General features: G+C 40.3%; 1 protein-coding gene across 1 annotated transcript in view; it reads left to right on the forward strand.

Annotated features, from left to right (window-relative positions):
* LOC307035191 (leucine-rich repeat and fibronectin type III domain-containing protein 1-like protein) overlaps positions 1-16,961 on the forward strand; it is a 429,933-nt gene that overhangs the window by 376,915 nt on the left and 36,057 nt on the right. Inside the window, exon 9 of the mRNA XM_079674257.1 lies at positions 1,650-1,960. Coding sequence (XP_079530383.1) covers positions 1,650-1,960 — 311 coding nt within the window. The remainder of the gene's footprint in view (positions 1-1,649; positions 1,961-16,961) is intronic.

Genomic DNA, 16,961 nt, shown 5'->3' on the forward strand with positions numbered 1-16,961 from the left:
AACTGATAGTTCCTCCACGGCTCCTCCGCGGATGCATTTCCGGGAACGGTGGAGGCGTGACGCACGGCCGGACTTATCGCAGCCAATGACAGCTCTGCATGCATCCCCTGAATATTATTTTAGTAACTGCTTTCATCGCGACGCGATGTTTACAGTGAGAACAGCTGTGAGGTCCGTGCAGAAAGCAGAGCAGTGTGTATCATATATATCACTCAGTATAACAGGCCTACATTACTCTCTGTATTTGTATGCTGTAGTTTAGTAGATATCTACAAACAAAGAGTGGATATTTTTATGTACCACAGTGTGTAGGTGTGTGTGTGGTACAGTGCGAAGATGCAGCGGACAGACGGGTCTCAATTGGTTTGGTGTTCTATGCTTACTTGTAATACTTGTAAATACAACTTTTGGCCCGTAATTTCAATTCCCCATTTCAGCGACCAGAGAGAGGGGGGGATATATCCAGTCTCTGATTGTGTTACGTTATTATGAGTGCTCTCATACTTGTTTGATTCTGAAATTGTATATATTTATATAAATATATGTAGAATAGAATATAATCGTTTAATGTCATTATACATGTACAATGAGCTAATAATAACTTCTCCCTTTCAAGGGTGCCATCAAAACAAAAAAAACATCACAACATAAGACAACAAATACACACAGCATAGGCCTACATACTTAGGAATAAGGAATAAAGTGCAGTAATTATTTCCCGGAGTATACAAATAAAATCTGTAATGTAATACATAATAATAATAGTATGTATTTATAATAATATTGTACAGAGTCACATTTATGATGATTAAGAGGTATGATTTCAGGTGTTAAGAACAATGGTGGCTCTTGGGAAAAAACTGTCTTTGAGTCTGTTTGTTTTGGATTGTATACACCTGTCGAGCCTGCCAGAGGGCGGCAGGTAGAACAGGTGAAAAGTGTGTGTTATATGTCCGCATCTGCAGCCTGTTATTGTCTCATTATACCGCACTGTCAATTAATTAGAAGTAAATATATAAGTCGTCATGAACACATCTGTCCATCAGTGCTGCTGTGCCTCCTGTCATATTTAATGGACGTCTCTTTAAAATGACCGCTCAGAGGAGAGGAGTTCTAATTTCACTAACCGCCTGCTGCTTCCCCTCCTCTCTCCTCGGTTCCCCTCCTCAGTCCTCCGCTCGCATCTCCTGTGGGCGGGACTAAGTCTCAAGGATAGAAGTCGAGGAGGGGAAATTAGATTATTGAGAAGCCTCTCTGGAGACCAACCATTTCGCCTCCTGCCTTCTAATGCTAGGATGGGTGAGATGCAGAGTCTTAATTGTACTTTTTGCAGTGCTTTTTATATGTGTCGTAAATTAAAATTAGATTTGATTCAAATCCTCCATAATTACATAACACCTATATGTATAGGATTAAAGTTCAACAACCAGAACTGCAGCTTAGTGTTGGCATTTAGGAGGAAATTCAAATAAAATGAAGAAATAATTGCCAGGATAATTTTTCTAAGACACGCTTTTATTTCATCTGTAAAAGCAAGGGGGGAAATGTTTGTTTTAGTAATACACTATTTGGCTACATGAGGCTGAATTCCCATAAAAGCAAATACTGTATAAACTTTCCGGCCTTTTCTTTTTTTCAAATATTTGTAGGATTCTGGAAAGTTCACATGCATAGCATCCAATGCGGCGGGGGAAGCCACTGCTCCTGTTGAGTTAGTGGTCAACCCCTCACCACACTTTGACCCTAAATTGGAACCTGACCCGGGGCCTTCAGACATCCCCACATCTATCAAGTCTAACGCAAGCGGGGGTCAGGCGCGTTCCGACCTGCAGAGGGTCAGTGTGTCTGATCTTACGTCCAGTTCTGCCACCATCAGATGGCCACCGCAGAACCACATACCCGGAGTCCGCATGTACCAGATCCAGTACAACAGCTCTACTGATGATATCCTGATATATAGGTGAGTGTGGCTGCTTTGGGTTGGATCGATAATGTGTCTGATTTAACTTTTGTCCTGTGACAGGACATAACTGAAAGCACAAGCTTTCTCCTACATCTTCAAATCAATTGTTTGGAGACAGTAAGAGACAAGTTACAGAAGACCAGCCTTAGATATGATAATTTTTGGGATGCAGAACATCAGCTACTCTTGAGATTAAAAGGTCCCATGTCATGGCCATTTCTACTGATCATGATTCCATTGTTGAGGTCTACTAAAATAGATTTATACTGTGCAATTTTCCAAACTCACATTGGTTTCTCATACAGCATCTCTGTAAAGTATGTGTATTCACCGGTATTCACTCTCTGTCCTAAACGGCTTGTTGGAGCTCGCCCCCCCCCCCCCCCCTCCCTGTGAGCCCAGTGTGCTCTGATTGGTCAAGCGACGTGCAGCTGCTCATGAGGAGCAGATGGCGAAATAAATACAGCAAGAACAAGACAAACTCATCCTGAGCACACACAAATACTCACAGCCGAAGTAAAAACAATAAGTGTGGCTTGATATTGAGTAAGAAAAAGGTCTATAACGCTGTGAGCATGGGTCTGCGGAGAGCATTTCACCGCGATCCCAATTTAGTAGTCCGAAAAACGTTTACGCATTTAAACAGTCGTGGTAGATACCTTGTTTGTTTTAAACATCATAAATGCACAAACAACAATGAATACTTACAGGTTGTGTACCCGAATCTCCCGCTGGTCCAAACAAAGTAGGAACAGCATCGTTATTCAGTGCCCTACACTGTGCATATCCGGCATGAATCGCTGAAAGGTTTGGGAAGCTTTGTTTTGTGAAAGCCTGGCAGAGCGTGCGGACATAGCTCTGGGCGTGGCTACTAGGTATCCTTACGTAGCGATACCCAGGAAGTAAATGAGAAATCTCCAACGAGGCGTTTTGGGGAGGTATTAGAGTTTTACTCCCTCCAGGGTGTACTTTGAGGGTGTTTGACTCTGCAGACCGTTTACAGCATAAAAACCTTCATAACACACAAGGGGACGGGTAATAACCATAGACTGTATATATAAATGGACGTAGGGTCTGTGAAGTCACCCATAGGATTCTGCAGAGTTGCCGAGAAGCCCTTAGTAGGCGGAGTTGGCCACTAATGGCTCGACACTGACGTCAGAGTTCAAATCCTGCCTACTCCAGCCTGCTCCAAATAAGGGCAAAGAGGGGGAGCCGAGGCGGGACCTCCTGCCACCGAGCTGAAAGTTCCAGAGCTATCTGAAGCTACCAAGCTAAGCTAACATGCTCCCCATCTCCACACTGCCGTGGCATTTTACGTTTCTAAGGTAAGCAGACATGAAACTATTCGGCAAAACTATAAATAATAATCTAAGTTATAGAGTTTTTAGCATAATACTTCAGAATCTTAAAATCCCTTAACGTTTGTATGCAATTGTGCTAAATTCAACACTGGAATCAAGCAAATAGTAATATGTTTGCATGACATTAGTTATTTATATTTTGTTATCACTTAATTATACGTTTAATACATTTAAGTCAAGCTAAGGTACATGTGATGGTAGCTAGTTTGTGCTCTTACCTGTGAGGCCTCCTCCAAACAGCATAATAACCAGACTGTATCATTAAAACTAAATACCAGTTCTAGATCCTTGACTTTAGACAAACAATTCAAAAGACAACATGTATTTAAAGACCAATCTTTATTTGAATGTGCCTCTTAACCTGATATATTAGTTATACAGTAATAGTATTGACATTCTAAAAAAACTGAGCAACTCAACAGTCAACTTTATGTTTCTTATTGTCTAAAGCATTTATTTTTTCATTTTTCCCCTCTCATATTCAGTGTGGACGGATTGAGACAGTGTGGTGTCCAGAAAGCTGCAGAGACTTCAGGGAGAAACCTCCGTGTGATGGACGTCCTGTCTTTGTTTGGCCCGGAGAGGACTGAGGGTCTTTCCTCTGCAAGGTGGACCAGGCCTGATGGAGGAGCCTAGCTGATACCAACTGCACAGGCCTAGTCTGTCACTTTATTTGACTAAATGTGTTTACTTATACATTTAATAGGTTTACACCTTCTGTCCATATATGCTTTTTATTTAAAACATTTGATTAACTTTTGCTTCACATTTCAATAAATTGTATTTGTATTTGCACTCCTTTTGTCCATTATTCTTACTGAAAATGTTAGATTACACATTCACATCTGACTGAAGATTCGCCCCATTTATTTTTGACATTGCAAACTCTGCGGTACAAGGCACAAGTGATGTGAAGCTCATAAAGCGAGGCAAATACAAATAATCAGCTGATGGAGTGTAGATGTGGAAATAGGTGCATTCGATCAGTTGATTGTTTTTACAATAAAAGTAGTTTCTTAGTGTACTGGTCTTAAAATCTCATAGCATCAGCTTTTAATGTTCCTCTTGGATGTTCTTCTTGACCCTCAGAGAAGGAGAATATGTTGTGTCTTTCAGGCATGTCCTTTCCGAACAAATATTACAGGAAACATAAAACATATTATTGCAGAACAAGTGTGTTATTTATGAAAGCGGTGTGTTTTTGTGTTTAGGGGCTGTAGATATAATTATTTTGTAATTCTAATGGGTTTTTTTTATTTCAACAGTGAGCTACAAAGACAATCAGATTATGAATGAACAGTATGAAGTTCATCAACATTGAAATGTATGTTATTATCAAAATAATATTGAACTGTTATCAAAATGTAGTGCAAGTGTTGAAGCTTGCTCTGTTGCCTCACTGAAAGAATAACTTTTACCACGTTTTTTACAGACAATATTGAGAGATAAATAGTAGCAGTTCTCACTGTGTTAAATATCTTTGCCTTCAATACATGAAATTAGAAAGCTGACAAAATCATATTGCTTGTTAAGATCTAAATGGAAGTTTTTGCATGGAAAAAACCCTCAACTTAACTGATGTGTAGGTGATCTAGTATTTAGTATTGTTTAATGGAATGTATATCAGTGTATTAAAGTCAATACTTCACTCATTTAAACCAATATCTTTCTTAATTCTTTGTACAGTATGAAAAATAGAGTCTTTATACCTGTGCTGAAGTTCACTGCTGTGAGGAGTCCAGTTATGTCTCTCGCTCTCTGGTCCAGCCTGTCTGCATCACCTGGACACCTTAAACAAACAGATATATGTAAAGTACCATGTGAACAAACAATATAACTGATTCTGTTCTGTTGAACAGGTTGGATTGTGTATTGTCCGAGTCAGGGTCCTTTTTTATTTTACTGTAACTTTGGAAATTGTGTTACCAATGCTTACTGTTTATTTGATACGCATGTGGTAATGCAATTAATAAAAACAACAAGGTTTCGGTTCGTTCTTCAGATGACTGTGACGTTAACATGTAAGCTCAATAATTAACTCCAGATCAACCAACCATATTGTAATATCTAATCATCTTGAAATATGACATTAATAATTGTAATATACACGCATCTTATTGTGAGGTTGATTTCACATACACTACTTCGACATTAGCTTGTCTACATACTTGAGCACAGCCAATTTAAATTAACCTTAGCGATGCATACAGTTCCTACCTACATAATAAAATATCTCTCTACGTTACACGGATGACCTTATTTTATCAACCTCAAACAGAAGCCTTTTGTTTTACAGTATTATCCCACTTAACGCTTAACACTTGTCTATTTCGTTTTAACCTTTATATGTAGTCTATGATTTTAACTTGGAGGCTACTATTAGCATCGTTAGTACCGATGTAGCTACCACTCGCTTACACGCTAACCAAAGCCTTAACATTCATTATGTAGCTGATTAAAATCGTTAACACATAAATAAAGTACTCGAATTTCCCTTTCCGCAAAACCGCATTAATGCACCATCTGTTTTAAAAGCAGAGCGAGTCACAATAGTCCGATATATAAGCATGAAGAACAAACAACCACGGCCGGATCAAGTTGTGTTCCCTGGATGAACTGAGCAGGCAGAGTCCCTGTAGCTAGCTTCACGGAGCAGCTAGCAGAGAGAAAAGAAGCTAGCAGCAGCAGTCATTGAACGGAGCTGTCACTCAATGTGACCACGCCTTAATATTAATTAAACAGATGAGTTGAGAAAAAATTCACCCCCCCAATCCATATTCATGAAGGGGGGATCTAACTATACAAAGAATATGGTTTCTTTGAACCACTATGTAAATATGTTTATTTCTGCTGTAAAGTTAACATGGGGGTCTATGGAAATTGCTCCCTACTACTCCTATTGGCCACTAGATGAACTGCAGTGTGTGGCACTTCCGTATTGGCGTCCCGGCTCTTCCCCAGGGTTTGCCGCTTGGTAATAACCGGAAAAGCATGACATGGGACCTTTAACACCAGGAAAACAAAGGTTTCCCAACAGATTGTTTTTGCCTCACCATCTGACTCCCATATAGTCCCCATTGTAATCCATACTGAAATAAATCAAGCAGGGAGTTTCATACAAATACTAGGGTGTAATGATTGACGACCTGCTGTCATGGAAAGACCATATTGATTATCTCTGCAAAAGAACAAAATACATAATGTATGACTTCCGGCGCGCGATGAGGGACTAGTGGTAGCACTCTGAACGAGCTCTGCAGCTTTACTATAAAAAACACGCTTAAATCCGACCAGCTCAATACTATATCACACTTTTATTTATTTAATGATCATATCATCTTTCGGGAACTATTCATTAGATTTTTTCAACCATGGTGAAGACTAAATCGACAAAGCTCTGCGCGGCGGAGGGAGGCCCAGGAGAATCACCGAAATCGCCTGACAAGGAACAACACGAGGAGAGCAGTGTCCCGGCCGACATGGTGCTAGCCGCCCTTGAGACACTCTGCAGAGAGTAGGGTGGCCATCCGTCCGGTTTTAGGTCGGACAGTCCGGTTTTCAATGTCTGTGTCCGTCTGCCGGCGCAGCCTTGAGCTGGACGCTCATTTGTCCTCCTTTTGAGGTGATCCCCATTTTATACTTTTAGGGTATAAAAAAAAAATAGACAATTATACAAAGAAATACAAAAAATAAGTTATGTGTAAGTATATATCCCTGTAAGACTTGTGGTCTTACAAATTATTGGCTGAATGTGATGTCAAATAAATATCTTGTATTTCATTGGTTAATAAACGTAAACAATTAGCCATGTGCTTCTTGACGTCACGTTCACGGCATGGCACTGTGGCACAGAGTGACGTTAGCGCTAGCAGACTAGCTCATGAGCCAACTCCGCCTAGTTAGCGGTAGGTTAAACCGCAGAAATGCCGAAACGAAAGACTTCATTTAATCCTGAATGGTCGAAAGAGCATGGATTCCTCACAAAAAGCCGAAAGGACGACTTCCATGCTTTTTGCACGTTGTGTCGTTGCGATGTGGACGTAAGTAGCAAAGGAAAAGGTGCTGTCGACAGACATGCTAACACAGATAAGCACAAAAGCAACGATCAAAGCGCAGGTGCCTCTTCACTTTTATCATTTTTCCGTGAAGCTTCATCGCCTCAAGATGACAAAATCTCCGCAGCAGAACTTTGTAAAGTTTATCATGCCCTCAAGCATCACCAGTCATACAGGAGTGTAGACTGTGGAATAAAAGTTGATCGCACAATCTACAACGACAAATCAATAGCAAAAGGGATGACCTGTGGAAAAACAAAAGCCAAAGCTTTGTGCGAAAATATCCTAGCACCCTACTCTGTCCAGACGCATGTGGATTACATAAAAGAAAATGAACTGCATTATTCAGTGGCAAGTGATGCATCAAACAAAGGTACGATCAAGTGTTTCCCCATTGTACTGAGATATTTTCACTTTGAGGAGGGCGTGCAACATGCACTGTTGGATTTTTAAAGTGATAGCAACGAAAAGTCGGAAGCTATAACAAATCAGCTGCTATCTAAACTGGAGATGTCTGGACTAGATGTGAAAAAAATGTCAGCATATGCAGCAGACAACGCCAGCGTTAACTATGGAAAACACAACAGTGTTTATCAGAAACTGAAACAGGCTCAAAAAGACGTGCTCGCTGCAAACTGTTTAGCCCATATTCTGCACAATGCAACAAGATATGCAGCAAGCAACTTGGATATTGACATTGAAAATGTTGTGCTTAAGGTGTATAGCCATTTTAGCTTCTCAGCTAGCAGAACGGCGCAGTTGAAGGAATTCTGCGAGTTTGTGGAAGTGGAGGAATGCAATCTGCTGCGGCACGTTGTCACGCGATGGTTGTCTCTGCTGCCATCTATTGACAGAATCCTGAAGTGTTGGAGACCCCTGACCAGCTACTTTCAGAGTCTAGGTGAGGAGGAATGCTCCAAGATTTTGTGGAAATGCTTTGGAGAGGATGGCAACGAAGTATCTGAGATGTATTTTCTCTTCCTCAGTCACATTCTGAAAGTGTTTTCAGACTGCATTGAAGCACTCGAGGCCAAATCATTCAGCATAACCTCTGTGTTTAAGGTAATGACTGAACTGAAAGGGAAACTTGAGAGAAGGTTAAAGGACACATTTTTTGGCTTTGCTGTGAACAACAAACTCAAGCAGCTAACCCCTGATCTGGCTAAGAAATGTGAGGCTGATTTTCTTGTTTTCTATGAAAGAGCCAAGAAATACGTGAGTGAAAGGTATGACTTCTCTGAGAACAGCTTTCATAGTAAAGTGTCAAAGCTTGGCCTCACAACTGCTGTGTCCTATGGAGAATACAGTGATGCAGTCCAAGCCTACAGCCTGAAAGACATTGACATGGATGGACTCTATGAGGAATATGGCATGGTGGAAGCTATTCTCAGCTCTTCAGAAATGGAAGGATGCCACAGTGAGGAGCGGTATCTGAAACTGTTTTCCAAAGCAGAAGTCCCACTTGTGAATCTGAGGAAGATCAGCGCCTACATCTTCTCCATCCCATGTAGCAATGCACATACAGAACGTGTGTTCTCAATGATGACCTCAGCATGGAGAAATGAGAGAAATCGTCTGGATGTGGACAGTGTCAAGGCAGAGCTGCAAATTTGTGTCAACTTCACATTTGAGTGCACAGACATGTACCAGAGACTCCTTACAAACAAAAAACTCTTGGAAGCAGCCAGGAAAGGGCAAAAGTATCGTAAATAGACATTCAACTTGTGGTTAGTACACTAGAGTCTTATTGTGTTTTGAGTGTGAAGGATTCAGTGAAGCCAGGATAAAAACTAAAAGATAATCCCAAAGTGTCCTCCTTTTTGGTGTTATGGAAATGGCCACCCTAGCAGAGAGGTGGCTCAAAACAAAAAAGAAATTTGCGCCACGATTGATTCCCGGATTGAGACTGTCACTCAGAACCTAAAAAAAGAATTCTCCATTATGAAAGGGGACACGCAGACAGCATTGGAGGCAATCAAAGCTACTATGCTAGCACACACGGAGGCCATCAAGGAAGTTGAAGGTGCCGCAACTCAACACTCAGATGACATCACCCGGCTGCAAACCGAGGTGGCTCGCTTGACGGCCGAGACTGCTAAACTGTCGGATAAATGTGAGGGACGTAGCAGGAGGAACAACATCCGCATGATTGGAGTCCCTGAAGGGAAAGAAGGTACACGTCCCAGAGAGTTTATTTCGCAGCTACTCACCGACCTCTTATCCCTGGATCAGAAGCCACTGATCGACCGCTGCCACCGATCCCTCCAACAGCGTCCCTCCGACGGACAACCGCCTCGCCCATTAATCCTGAGGCTTCACTATTATCATGCCTTGGAGGACATTCTACGCAGAGCCACCGGCTCTGGAAACCTGATATACCAAGGCAAGCGAATCCAGCTATTTCCTGATTATCCACCGACTCTGCTAAATCGCAGGAGGGAGTTTACTCCGGCAAGGGAAATCCTGCGTAACAAACCGGACAGCCAGGCTCATCGTCACTCACGGGGGTCAGCAGCACTCTTTCACCGACCCTAAAGCTGCACTGGACTACGCCAGGCGCCACTTCGGGGCTCCCGAGGCACGGCCAAAGGCTACACCCGACGGATGATCTACAGATGTAGCACTCTAGAAAAGACTCCAGCCAACAGGTTCCTGCCAAAACCCCAACGGATCCCAGCGGCTGGGAATGTTAAGCCCTCCCACTATTTTCCAAGAGGGCGTTGCCAGATTTTCAATATCAGGATTTTACCATTAGATTTCATTCACAAATACAGAAAGACAACTTTCATGGACTTTCAGTACTTCAGTTGTGTTTTGGTGAAGAGCATTTGAACACATATTTGTTATGGTTTTCACAGGCTACTACAGTATAACGAAAAAACATCAATATTTTAGATCAAATAAAGTATATCTAATCTTGTAATTCAATAATATATAGTCTTTATATATTAAATAATCATAATAATAATGTAAATGTTTACACTTCTTTATTTGTTATGCTCATACTTTACAATAGTTTGCTTTAATATGCAGTATATTTTTTGTAATATGTGTTTTGGTTAGGGCTTTCAGTCGATTAAAATATTTAATCGCGATTAATCGCATGATTGTCCATAGTTAGTCGCGATTAGTCGCAAATTAATCGCACATTTGTATCTGTTCTAAATGTACCTTAGAGGAATATTTTCCAAATTTGTAATACTCTTATCAACATATGAGTGGACAAATATGCTTTGTGCAAATGTGTATTATCATTTGAACAATGACAAATATTCTCATGAATATTAAACACAATACAAATATTAATATTATATATAATAATATTCGCCTCGATTCAATCTGGAACCTCTCTCATACAATACAGTTTTTCTCAATTGCTAAACCCACTATTTAGAATCAAAATTCATTTCTTCAAAACAAGAACATAGCCATCTAAACAGAAACACACTTGCCATAACTCTGAATATCTTTTGCAAAATGCACTTACATGACCAAAACTGAAAATACTGGTCACAAAAAAGAATAAGTCGATCGAAACAGAACAAATTGTCCTCTAATGACACAAATGTGTTTTCATAACTGAAACTCCGGTCACCATAACAACACATTCTACCATAACAATATACATTTCTTGCAAAGTGCTCTAAGACACTCAAAACTAAAAATACCCCTTCCAAAACCAGATACCTTCTCCAAAAACAAACATTTGTCAGCTCATGAGAAGACTATTTGAACAGTCCTTACTAAGTGGCACACTAAATACTGACTACAATCATCAATACACAAACCTCAAGCTATCGATATTGGAAACTGAACGGAAAACTGACAAGTTGGGAGAAACAAACTTACATATAGGAAAAACAGTGTGTTACTGTAACTATGTCATTGTTTTTATGTCTCATTTTCAGTAGAGCACCGTAACAGAAACAAAAGATGAATAGCAATACACTGGAAAAAAAATAACATGGGTAAATGATGTAAATCAGCAGTAAAGCAGAGAATGAGATCTATATAGCTTTACTGATCTGCTCTTTGCCGTCTGTCTGCCCACATAGCCTCATCTACGTCACAGCGTATGTCTTCCCTTGCAAGGCAGCGTGGGAAATATCTCCTTGCGTGTCGACACCACCCTTGACAAACATCTTACTGAAGTGAGGGAGGTCTTTTATAGGATTCTCACTACAGTAATTACAATTACTATAGGAAATTCATTGATGTCAGCTGTGAGCAATTCATTTACATGGAAGTGAAGTACTCAATTCACCCCAATACAAAAAAAACATTTCTCAATGTGCAAAAAGGAAAAGACCACAATTACTGACTGTAAAAATGTTGTATCAGCTATAGCTAATCCTCCCCATATGAACATCTCAAAGAGCTATGCAAGTCATATCAACACTATTATAGCTTTACCGGCACCATTTAAAAAAATATTTTAAGTACAGTCATGCAAATTCTATCATGTAAATGTTTTCAATGTAACATCATTACTGTAAGGTATACAGTACATTCCATGGAGTTACCTTTTTCAATGGGGTGATTGACTGATAACAAGTGTTCATATTTTGCACATCAAGTGTCAATTAGTGTAGCTATGGTCTAAGTTTATGAGGAAGTGTTATCCACTGTGAGAAGATTATTTTTGTTTTGTAGACATGAGTTACACAAAAGATTTTTGATCTTTGTGTAGAGAATTGTAACTTCAGTTAGAGAATTGTGTGATCTGTTTTGCAAAACACTGCTTAGCATCTGCATTTTGTGTGATATCAATGATAAATGGTATACTGTTGTAGAGAAATGGTTTTCTGTTTCGATGGCTGTGCTGTTGGTTTGATGAAAGGAATTTTGATTCTAAATAGTGGGTTTAGCGATTGAGAAAAACTGTAATACAATACTGGTGTGTGTGTGTGTGTGTGTGTGTGTGTGTGTGTGTGTGTGTGTGTGTGTGTGTGTGTGTGTGTGTGTGTGTGTGTGTGTGTGTGTGTGTGTGTGTGTGTGTGTGTGTGTGTGTGTGTGTGTGTGTGTGTGTCATGGATCGTTGGAGCTATATGCAACTCAAGGCATATGCTCGAACGGGAGCTGCCTGGACGCTGCAATCATGTTGCGCGCACTATCCGTGCTGAGTTTGCTGACTTTTCCCACAATTCCCCACTGTCTGGCTACCTGCATAAAGTGAAGTGCTCGGCACAGTTGTCGGCGAAATGTCACTCCTCTGTTTTCATTTTAACAGCTCCTTATATCCGTTAGCGCAGCTAGCTAGCACCAGATGCTAACAACAACAATACACGTAAGGTCTCTCTCTCACGCCACACATACACACACCCTCCCGGTCCTCCCGATGGCCAGTCGGTGCCGGCCGGTGAGCGTGGAAGTGTAGTATGCCGGAAGCGGACGGCAGGAGCTGATTTTTGCAATGTTACGTAGATGGAAGTAGGCGGTCCTTGAAATTGATTTTATGTGGGTGTTAAAGGATAAATCCTGATCAAATATAACACCAAGATTCCTTACAGTCTCACTGGAGGCCAAATTAATGCTATCCATAGTTAGTATATTTTTACATAATTTGTTTTGTAGATTATTCGGGCCAAGTACAATAACTTCAGTTTTGGTCGTGTTTAACATCAAAAAATGTAAGGTCATCCACGTTTTTAAGTCCTTGAGGCAGTCTTGAATTTTATTTAGATGATTAATTTCATCAGGCTTGATTGATAAATATAGTTGAGTATCATCCGCATAACAATGAAAGTTTACAGAATGATTCCTTATAATATTGCCTAACGGAAGCATATATAGTGTGAACAAAATAGGTCCAAGCACTGAGACCTGTAGCACTCCATGGCTAACTTTGGTTTACATGGAAGATTCATCGTTGACACGTACAAACTGAGAGCGTTCAGATAGATAGGACCTAAACCAGCCTAAAGCAGTTCCCTGTATGCCAACTAAGTGCTCTAGTCTTTGCAATAGGATATCATGGTCGATAGTATCAAATGCAGCACAAAGATCGAGCAAGACAAGAATAGAAACAAGTCCCTTGTTAGAATGTCATTTGTGACTTTAACCAGAGCTGTCTCTGTGCTATGTTGTGTTCTAAAGCCAGACTGAAAATCTTCAAATAAATCATAGTTTTTTTAAGTAATCACACAGCTGTTTTGTACGGAGCCCTGGAGGGTTCATAGAGAGAAAAATAAATAAAACGTGGCCACGTTTTACTAAAGCGTGTGCACGAGTTACTAAAGCGTGCGCACGAGTTAATAAAGCGTGCGCACGAGTTAATAAAGCGTGGCCTCGTTTTGTGTGTGTGCGCGCGCACGTGTGTGTGTGTGTGTGTTTGTGTGGGGGCTGTTTGGGTGGGGGGCGGCATTTGTTTATGATAGTATCGTTCGTTCCGGTGTACTCCGGCAGGACTATCACATCGAGATTAAGATTAAACGAATTTCTTTCACTTGGGAATACACATATAACTATGGAGAACCAGATTTGTGTAAATTACTGTTCGTGGTCATTTGAAAACAAATGCCGGTGGTGTCGGACACACACAAACACACCGAGCACGCACACAGAGCGGAGCTGAGCGTGCACACACACACACACACACACACACACACACACACACACACACACACACACACACACACACACACACACCATGCGCCCCGGTGACAGGACATCTCCTTCATAAAACGAGGCGGAATACTCTGGTAGTTCGATGTGTGTAGAGGTGTGTGTGGTTAAACGTAGCAGCCTCGATCTCTATTCAGCGGTTCTAATGAAGGGAAACACAATGAAGTAAACAGTAAAAGGCACAGCTCTTTGCAGCTGGTGCTGCTCTTCTCAGATTCTGCTGAGTTACACGTTACTGCCTCCAGAGCCCTGTACTACGGAGCCAGTTCAACAGACCCTGGATATGTTCGATTTACCCGGCTTAACTAGCCCTAACAAACGCAATGTCGATAAGCGGTCCTGCGAAGCTGGTTATCAACTCAGTAAATCAACCAGGGTTTCTCTGACCGGCTGAGAGCGCGTTCACGTGAAAGGGACGGGGTTAGCAACATTTGACCAATCACAAACATGGAGACGCGTGCTGACAGCGCAGTGTCATACTTCATGAATGAATAGTGTAAATAGCGAATCCTGCTTCGTAGCACAGGCCACTGGTACCGCAGAGATTTCATAAAGTGAAGGAGGTTTTCCTTCTATAAAACAGCTGTGGGCAGCATATACTGTGAGTCACGGACAGGAATCCCTCAATATAAATAAAACAAGGCCAAGCTTTATTAACTCGTGCGCACGCTTTATTAAATCGTGCGCACGCTTTAGTTATTAAATCGTGCGCACGCTTTAGTAACTCGTGCGCACGCTTTAGTAACTCGTGCGCACGCTTTAGTAAAACGTGGCCACGTTTTATTTATTTTTCTCTCTATGAACCCTCCAGGGCTCCGTAGTTTTGCGACTGCTTTCTCAATAATTTTTGAGAGGAACGGAAGATTAGAAATAGTTCTATAGTTGGCTAAAACCTCTGGATCGAGGTTGTGCTTTTTAAGAAGCGGTTTTATCACTGCTACTTTGAATGATTGTGGAACATAACATGATAATAAAGACATATTCATAATATTTAATAAAGAAGTGCTAATTAATGGAAAAACTTCTTTTAACAGCTTAGTTGGAATCGGGTCTAAGATGTTGATAGTTTAGAAGAGAGAATCATTGAATCTAATTGTTCAAGGTTTATGGCTGAAAAGCATTCTAGTTTACTATCTAGTGTAATATTAGAACTTACGTTTCCGGGATCTGTTGATAATACTATACTGGTCAAAGGAAAGAGGTCATTGATTTTGTTTCTAAGAGTAACAATTTTATCGTTAAGAAAGCACATAAAATCATTACTACTGAGTACTATGGGAATAGAAGGCTCAGTCGAGCTGTGGCTCTCTGTCAGCCTGGCTACAGTGCTGAAGAGAAATCTTGCATTATTCTTATTCTCATCTATTAATGAAGAGTAGTATGCTGCTCTCTCTTTACGCAGTGCTTTCTTATATTCATTGAGAGTAATATGCCAAATTAAACGAGATTCTTCAAGTTTAGTGGAACGCCATATCCTTTCAAGTTGTCTCGACTTTTGCTTTATTTTGCGGGTTTCGGCATTATGCCATGGAGCTAATCTATGTTATATTTTCTTCTTTTTCAAAGGAGCAACAGAGTCTAATTTTATTCGCAGCGCATCTGTAGCACTATCAACAACATGATCAATTTGGGGTGGTGTACATTTTGTATAAGTTTCCTCCCTTACATGCAGACATGCTATCGAGTTAAGTATTGGTGGAATCTCTTCCTTAAATTTGGCTCTAGCACTAACAGATAGGTTTCTGCTGCAGGAGCTTTGGACTAATGCTTTGTAGTCTAGTAACAGTACTTCAAAAGTTACTAAGAAATGGTCGGATAAAGCAGGATTATGCGGTTCGACTAATATTTGCTCAATTTCAATACCATAAGTCAGAACAAGGTCAAGAGTGTGATTATAGCAGTGGGTTGGTTTATTTACACTCTGACAGAAACCAACAGAATCTAATATAGAGTTAAATGCAACAGTAAGGCTATTTTTATCATCGTCAACATGAATATTAAAGTCACCTACGATAATTACTTTATCTGTTTTAAGTACCAAAGTTGATAAAAACTCAGAGAATTCTGATAAGAATTCTGAATAAGGACCTGGTGCACGGTACACTGTAACAAATAAGATTGGCTGCAAAGTTTTCCAGGTCGGATGTGTAAGACTAAAAACGAGGCTTTCAAAGGAGGTATAATTACATTTTTGTTTTGTATTGATAAGTAAACTTGAGTCAAAGATTGCTGCAACTCCACCTCTTCAGCCCGTGCCTTGGGCAATATGAGTATTGATATGGCTGGGTGGAGTGGCCTCATTTATGCTGACATATTCTTCATGTCTCAACCAAGTTTCAGTGAGACAGCATATATCAATATTATAATCCGGTATTAAATAATTTACCAATATTGCTTTAGATGCTAAAGATCTTATGTTTAAGAGACCACTTTTAATCTTCCTGTTTTGTTGCACTGTAGTAGTTGTTACATTTACTTTTATTAGGTTATTATGTATGACACCTCTATTAGGTTTTACCTTAAATTGTCCTTGGGCAGACACACACACCGTTAATATTGGGTATTTTATCGGGTTCGGGATTCCTATTGATGACTGCCTAGGAGAGAGCGCAGAGAAGCGTGTAAGACTGCGACTATGCCTCCTGGTCTCAAATCCAGTTTGTCTTACTAGACCCTTTCAACAAGTTTCATGAAATAAGATCCAATATATTTTCTGGAAACCTTCTGTCCAACAGCTAAACAAAAAACAAACCAAAACAAAGTTACAACCTAATTGGCGGAGGTGGAAATTAAGCATCTTTCTCTCAAAGTTGCAGGAGATGAATGAAAAAACCCACAGAGCAAGCCTTAAAATCAACGACTTCAGAATCACACTTGAATGAAGATAATAAACATAAATAAAAAATAAGTTTATAAGCATTGAGTCAAAAAAACATTTTTAAGAACATATTTTGA

The sequence above is a fragment of the Notothenia rossii genome (genome assembly GCF_949606895.1).
Source record: "Notothenia rossii genome assembly, chromosome: 4".
Lineage (NCBI taxonomy): Eukaryota > Metazoa > Chordata > Actinopteri > Perciformes > Nototheniidae > Notothenia > Notothenia rossii.